Genomic DNA, 7,795 nt, shown 5'->3' on the forward strand with positions numbered 1-7,795 from the left:
AGGCGCTGCACTACTGTTCAACAATCACTAGTTCTCGAGGTCTGCCGGAATAGCATTGCCAAGGCTCCCTGACACTTGAGCACAGTGGAAATTCGAATACGTCGACCACCTCTCAAGAGAGATTTCACACTCGAGCTCTGACAGGCCAGGTCCACAAACCGGCCAATCCTATGGCTTGTCCCGACCAGGTTGCCGAGAGGGTGAGGTGGGAATATGGTCTGATTTCAGATTGACCCTGTGAAGGCTATCGACTTTGCTAGCCAGCGCTCTGTACGAATCGTGTTTCAATGAGCCAATCGCCGACCAACATATTTCTGATGAAATGATGCTTGTGGTTGCGGGATGCCGTGGGATGGATTCCTTCTTCTCAAGACGTTGTCCAGCATCAAATTCTATTCGTCCCAATAAAAGGCGAGTTGGACGCCCTGGCTCGATACGTAGGACTAGAGCTGTATGTAAGTATGAAAGACTGCCGTTACCTGCTTACTTTGTCGGAGTCTCGCATCGAGGTTGGGTACTCCACCACAACATTTCCAGAGATCGGACTCGAATAGCCAGGCAAAACCCTTGATAACTCTATTCTTAGATTAGGTAATGATTGGTTTTAAAGCCTGGAAAACCAGAGAGACTCTATCTCTCTCTATCTACTCAAGTCTCTTCCTCGAGCAGAATCATAGACTTCATCCAACACTAGCACACCTAAGTTAAAATATATCTTCCGATTGCCGGAGCTGCCTGTGCGTGAACCAAACCAACAACACACAAGAGCATCATGAGGGATTTATGATGAAGAAGAACAATCTACAAGGGGTTCCAACGGCTATGGAGCTATCATTGAAACTGGACTATATCAGAGGGAGTTGGGAAACTTCTGGTAAACGTACAAATCCGTTGCAAGCTCCCAACCTGACTAAATTTAGTCGAAGACCCTGATTTACTTCCATCTGGCAAGCCACAACTCGTCGAAGATCTGTCAGCCAAATGTCCCTTACGGCCGGGTGGTGGAGTGAAGGGCAATACTGTACGCACGCAAGGACGGCTTATACATCCTTCTTTCACGAGCTCTCAGTTTGAGTTTGACCAATCCATCTACCAAGAATGTCTGAAGCGGGACCGAATGGATGTATATCTTATGCAGTTAGATCCTTTTGAAGATGCGTTTATGATAGAGCTATTGAGCCAGCTTGAGGAATGTCGGCGGTGTCAATGGGCTAAGGAGATGCTGGAGGCGTACACTGGCAATTGTGCTTCGATCTGTTACAGTTGACTTTAATCCAAGAGAAGATAGACGGCCCCGCGTTCACTTACCTCAGTGCAGGTGATACGAGTTGAGCGAGAAGCAGGAATTTCGAGCGACACAGGTGAAACATTCTTAGGGCAAGAACGACATGTTCCAATAGAAGCTATTCGTGGGAAGTCCGTTGTCATCAACACAGTCTTCTATAGGGTTGAGCATTGAGAAATCCAACTTCTTTCGCGGCACATTTCCTACCCTTGTCAGGTCGGACGCATTCAATCAATGCGCGAGATGGCATCCAAGTGGTACAGTGAATCTCCGCGGTTTACAGTCCGTTCGCTCGTGCCCATCGGTATACTACAGTGCCGTTAGGAAGTAGATGTCAAAGTTGGTGTCCCGGACCATTCCGCAAAAGGGATGATGGTAGACAGACTCTCATGGGGACCCCGCTCCGGCAGCAGCTGCAGACGACAGATGACAATGTCTTCCACAGAGCAAGTTTTTTAACAACATCCTCTGCCATTTCAAGATGGGACGCGGCTTCTTGCTGGAATCAGCAAAAATCAGCAAGCAGTTCCACGAGATATGCACCATTTCTGAAGATGCAAGTCACGTGAGGGTACGGCTCACGCTCGACCAGGGTATCGGTCTAGTAATAGGTTGCACATCTACTTGGCCCGTAAACACTCTTCCTAAGGTCACTCAAAGAGAAGATTTATGATTGGGTAGACGACCTGGAAGCTAGTACAGACACATCATAAATAAAGTGACGAAGGACAAGAGGCAACACCGTAAGTGCGCGAGGCAAGAGTGGGCGTGGCCAGAAGAAAAGGCGTCTAAAATGGAGACCCTTCAGGAGGCCGGGGCAATGATGACTCCAATTACAGCAACGGATAGAGACGACATGAAAGCGGTGCGAGGTCCTCCTTAGCCTAGATCGACAGAATGAAGAGAGACTGGGGCTGCTTCGTAAGCAAGGCGAGGCGCTTGATGGCGGCCCTGTGGAGACCCTGGAACAGTATTTCCGCAAGCAAATTGTCTGGCCTAGCTTGTCGTGATCAATCCCTGATCTCAATCTAGAACCGGACAGCTTTTTAGAATTAGCCCTCGGACAAGTAGATGAACGTATCGGTCGTGGAGGGTTGCCTTGCTGCGCGGACGATGTTGGGTTGTCACCATAAATATCCCACGGAGAGCCTCATCCTATCTGCCAGAGAATTGTGCTACATATATACCCTCGCGGCAATCTCTAGAATTGGATATCATTGTGTCCGTTAAAGCCAAAGATGGCTAGGCTAACTGCCGGAAATCCAGCTGATGTTGGTCGACGAACTTGGCCAATTTACCCTAAACGGCAACCAGAGTTCCGAATTCTGATTTACTTAGAGTAAATGTAAGATCAGAGATACGTCACGGCTCCTACTAGGCCTGTCACACGGCTGGTCTCCCGGCGCCCCATATGGATCCAGGATATCACTCGCCGCCGTGCGCTAGTGCACAATCATAGACCGGACGTAGATAAAAGACCCCCCATGTCATAAACGTTGCGGGTATGTTTTCACCAGCAGTCGACCCTCGCAAGACTCGCAATGAAGGCCGAGGCACCAACCCTAGTGTGGGTCTAACCAAGATCTGTACCTGAATGTAGCTCATGTTTGGTGGAAAGCAAATCCCCCAACATCCTGCAGTCTTTTTCCTTCTTTTTTGTTTGGTTGACGATTACGCGGTCTAGTCGCCCCCTATCTCCGTTTCACATGCGATTTCACTCCACCTACTCAGTGAAAATCAGCTTGTTGACTCCGTCATCCGCCTTCAACCAAGCGATCACTGCCTCCGACTTAAGAGCGCCCCTCAAGCGGCAGATTCGTAGCGTCTCACCCTTTTTCATAAGTCGTTTGGTTTCCACTCCACACAGGGTGGAACAAAGCTGACTGTGTAGCATCCGACCTCTTGCGCACGACCCTCCCAAACCTACTGATCAGTTCGCGTATGATCATTTCATTGATCATTTCCCGGCGACCCGGCCACGGTTGCAGCCATAACACGAGGAGAAGGAGCTGCTGATACAACGCAATGGCTTCTTCATTCAACCCTTTGAACGCCAGTTCTCTTCCGCATTTCAGACCCATAACCCAGCATCAAGCAGCCAACGCTCTAACCTCTCCCGCTCCTTCGTTTATCTCTAGAGGTAAGGTTAGAACCTCCCATGGGTGCGATCGGTGTCGCGTGTTACGTATAAAATGAACCGGGGGGATTCTTGTGGGAAGTGTGTCAAGGATGGAGTAGTTTGCATATCCAGCGACCAGAAAGGGGGAAAGGAACAAGAAGTTTAGTCCACTTTCATTTCGATAAATGAATGAGTCACTGATCTTTCAAACAAAGAGCCCGACCAGAGTAGACAGCGTATAAAGGTCTTGGAAGCCCCGAAGCAATGCGCTACTGCAGGCATTGAAGAAAGCTGCTGCGACTTCCAGCTTGGATCCGAATGAGTCTGTCAGAGAGTTGGTAGCCAAGGTTAGTAAAACCTCTCCTTCTCCAGAGCTCTACTGATCCGTATGCTTCCAGCACGAGCCTGATGACCGAGCTGCATCCCCTGTTCTCTCCAGCTCTCAGACTGAAGACGCTCTGTCCCTCCGCCCCAACACTGAGCAGATCCAGCATGGCGAGAACGATATTGCCCGTAGCGTGGGGTTCCCTGGCGACCCGAATGTGCTGGAGCTGCGGGATTCCTAGGAAAGATCTCGGAAATTTCTTGGATCGAGCGAGCCCATCACTACTGGTGAAATCCCATGGAGCCCGAGACGCGTTTGCAAGAGGGGGTTTCGGTTGCAACAATGTCCACTTACTACATGGACGAGGAGAGCCTCTGTTGAGTGTCGACGAAGACTACCTCGGCGCGGTCCAAAGACCTGTCGATTCGGCCGCTCAAATCCTGTCGGAGGCCTACTTTCATGCCCTCCAGGGTGTATTCGGCTTCATTACCAGGGAGCAGTTTTTGCAGGATTTGGCCCAATTTCCAGCTCAAGGAATTCTTCTTTCATGGGATCAGCGTAGGTGGTTGGCTCTCGCAAACCTGGTGTGGGCTATTGGCTCAAAATGGTCGCACGTGGCTAAGCTCGATGACCAGGACTTGCACGCCAAGAGCCATTTGGTGTACTATGCTCGAGCCCGAGCTTTGGGTCTCGACCATAGGGTCTTGTTCGACCATCCAAATGGTGAAGGTGTGCAGGCGATAGGTCTGCTCTCGTTCTATTGGTTCCAGAATGGGTCAATCTCCAGGTACGATTCTTTGCTTAGGCGCACAGCTTCCATAATCATATGCAACATAGGTTCAACGCGGATTTCGATTTGATTTAAATTCCCAGATATTTAGACTCGATATATATAGCATTTATCCCTCGCAGGCCGATTATTAGATTGAGAGTCGAGCGATGGGTAGTGAGTGAGTGTACTACTTAGTACTGAATAGATCGATATCAACTTAGCGGTGCTTAAAGCTTCATTTCCGAATCAATTTTAGTTGTTGAATCGACATCAACCTATCCTGAATGTACTACTACTAGTATGTACATTACAGGGTGTAAGGAACTTCTCACGAGCTCCCTCCCTTCTTCCCAGCCTCAGATGGATCGACCTTACCATGAGCAAATTCTCCCTTTTGGTTTCCTCCGCTGTTTCCGCTACCTGAGCTGTCACCGCTCGTGCCACCGGTGGAACTGGAATCAGTGTTGGTTCCGCCTCCACTGGACAAGCCACCCTTCTTCCCGGCCTCGCTGGGATCGACTTTGCCGTGGGCGAACTCGCCTGGTGCGCTGCCACCTGATGAAGACATTTCTAAAGAGTTGTACTGTGGCAGCAGAACAGGATTAGCCTACTAGTGCTCAATACGTAGAAAAGCCGTGTCTTCAGCCACCCGGGACCACCCGCACTTACTAGCTTCGAGTTTGTTTTCTTAGGGTCAAGATGATCCGCGATTCTGTCAAAACTTCTCTGTCGTCGCAGTACTACTTAGTAGGATTAATGAGGGAGAAAGAAAGCTTGACTGTTCGAACTCCTCTACTTATGGACATCCCAACGTCCTCCGTTTCCACTGTATCCTCCCCCTCCTTGACCTGATGTCATGATGTGACGCTGGGTGATGATGACACGAGAAACCACCGCCCCATCTCATGGGGTCATGATGCAAGAGTACCGACTTCATGAACGCATACTGGGGAAAAAATGCGGGGTATCAAGGGCATTTTCCGGGTTGTAAGGGTGTCTAGATAGGAAAAGCAGTCATGACATTAGGAGTAAGTACTAATGTACGAGTACTATGTAAGTAGTAACCGTACATACTGTCGTCCTCAATCGAGAAACTGGAATCATTGCAATCCGCCGCGCCCCCCATGCGCTCAAGCGTAAAGCCCAAGACAGCACTTAGTACTAGTATCCCCTCGAAGAGGTGCTGAAAGAGGTGGTGCCAAAGAGGAAGCTTCCAAAAGACACATTGTTGAGAAGCGCAGAAGATGCAAATTATAAAGTGTGGGTGAACCACTCGGACCTGATGGTAAATGCCTAATGGTGATGGTAGTTTCCTGTGCGCGAACAGCGAGGAGACCAGCGAAACGGTGAGCCTGACGAGTCAGCGGATCGCCAAGCAGTGCCTTCTCGTAGCACGTGATTTGCGCCCTTTTCCAAGGATGCAAGTTAGTGCCGCGGCCACCCACTTCTGTTCACTCGCTACTCTGGCGTCTTTCCTATTCAAGCGTGCTTCATTCGCAACGTGGGTGACGATTTCCGAGATGACTTGCGAAAATGTGACCTATACCGCTCGAATATTATAGCTTGGTCCTGTGATATACTGTATCACGCCGGATAGTACAATGCTGCAAGATACCCCAATAAGTGCCTAGGCAAGAACTTAGCCAGGAAGGCAGGCATCCATGGCCTCAGAGGAGGCTGACGCTGACAACGAAGCCTTCCTCGATCTCTTCGAGTACTTCAATGCTGACACCGAGTTCTGAAGAGGTGAAAGAGCTCCGACTCTTGTGTCCTGGCACGAAGAGTGCATCGTTGAGCTCGTCTCCAGCGCATCCACCCGAGTCCGGCGACGAATCTTGTACCTTGATCGGCCCATGACCACTGTCCGTCATCGTGTCGATTCTATATATCAACACTCCTGACCCACAAGTGTCGGTGTCCAAATGTCTGCCCGACCGGTTCTCAGCCACAAGAGCTACTGTTACATTATGTCTGACGACCAGAGCTTTCAAGCCTTGGGGCTCCTCGACAGGAGTGAGGACGATTGTCCGTTCATTCCCTGCCTTTGATTTCTCTGCATCCGGACAAAGACAGAAAATCTGATCATCGTCAATCCACCCCAAGCGCCATTTGTGCCAAGCGAGGAAATCTGGCGAAATTCCCTCGATCTGTGCCATCAAATCATAGCCTCCCACGAAGATTCCCGCCCGAGTGTATGGTTCGTACGAGTACAAGTCAGGCAAGCCCATTGTGTGTCCAGTCTCGTGATTCATCTCCTTGAAGCCTATAAAATGAGCATCTTGTCCGAACGTGACAGTCTTCTTGATTAGAGTACCATCGTGTGCTTCAATTGGTGGCATGAAGGTTGGCGAATAGGACATCGCAGCTGCTTCTTCGGTAGGCACGATGTACAGTAGATCCGTTCCAGCAAACATGACACTTTTGCCGACGGCGTCCAGAGCGTCTTGTATATACTTGTGATGGGCCTCGTAGCTCATCCCGCGATGATAAACGTATGTGGACGCATTGCAAGGCATGCGATAGAACCCTGATAGGTCGGCCGCCACACGCAGGTTCAATCTCCCGAAAGATGCATTCCCGTACCATTCGCTCGCCGCCGGCATGAACAGATCGAACAGGTCCACCGGGTTCTCACTGGCAGGAGCATCTTCGAAATCTATAAAAATCATACGTGCTTGCAGAACTCCTGAACTCGGTACGTAGAAGGACGTTGGGTCAGAGCCGAACCCTTCGTTGAGATGCCGGGAGGTGGATGCGAGTTTGCAAGACTCTTGATCCTGGGAGATGTGAAGTCCATGGCTCTCGACTAAGGGGATCTCGTCGATAATGTACGCTGGCACTGATGCTCTCGACATGTATGGCTGGTAAGCATCGTGAGGGAAACCGGAAACGACTTTCAATCTCCAGACCAGGAGACCAGAGACAAACGACCATAGCAGTTTGTCTTGCGCCATATTGACCGAAGAGGTGGTTGCTGGACTGTAAGAGCCCCGGTTGTTTCACGCGTGGCTGCTCACGTCCTTCAAGTTGATTCATAAATGATCATTCCTACCCAGCCCATCGCTTTAAGTTGATCTCGGCTCCGCAAAGGCTGCGGCTGGCAATTATGAACCTCAAAGTCTTTATCGTCGTCTTGCTCGAAAGCGCGATCTCGAGAGTCGCGAAAGGCGTTACCGGGCGATAATTGCCGTAGAATTAATGACGCCGATAGAATGGGTAACAAAGTCTCATGTTGAAATTGAGTTCTTGTCGAGCTGGTGACGTTCTCCAGACTTCCCCGGCAGATGGTCCCCC

General features: G+C 50.1%; 3 protein-coding genes across 3 annotated transcripts; 1 reads left to right on the forward strand and 2 right to left on the reverse strand.

Moving 5' to 3' along the window:
- Positions 1–3,896: 3,896 nt before the first annotated feature.
- On the forward strand, positions 3,897–4,594 carry PV06_11576 (uncharacterized protein; the record flags this gene model as incomplete). The annotated part of the gene is made up of 2 exons (XM_016413282.1): positions 3,897–4,516; positions 4,567–4,594. 2 exons carry the CDS (start codon positions 3,897–3,899, stop codon positions 4,592–4,594), a joined length of 648 nt encoding a protein of 215 aa, XP_016256342.1.
- A 235-nt stretch (positions 4,595–4,829) lies between these two features.
- Positions 4,830–5,069, reverse strand: PV06_11577 (uncharacterized protein; the record flags this gene model as incomplete). The annotated part of the gene is made up of 1 exon (XM_016413283.1): positions 4,830–5,069. One exon carries the CDS (start codon positions 5,067–5,069, stop codon positions 4,830–4,832), a length of 240 nt encoding a protein of 79 aa, XP_016256343.1.
- A 1,099-nt stretch (positions 5,070–6,168) lies between these two features.
- Positions 6,169–7,455, reverse strand: PV06_11578 (uncharacterized protein; the record flags this gene model as incomplete). Its single annotated transcript, XM_016413284.1, has 1 exon — positions 6,169–7,455. One exon carries the CDS (start codon positions 7,453–7,455, stop codon positions 6,169–6,171), a length of 1,287 nt encoding a protein of 428 aa, XP_016256344.1.
- Positions 7,456–7,795: the final 340 nt, after the last annotated feature.

The sequence above is a fragment of the Exophiala oligosperma genome (assembly GCF_000835515.1).
Source record: "Exophiala oligosperma strain CBS 72588 unplaced genomic scaffold supercont1.42, whole genome shotgun sequence".
Lineage (NCBI taxonomy): Eukaryota > Fungi > Ascomycota > Eurotiomycetes > Chaetothyriales > Herpotrichiellaceae > Exophiala > Exophiala oligosperma.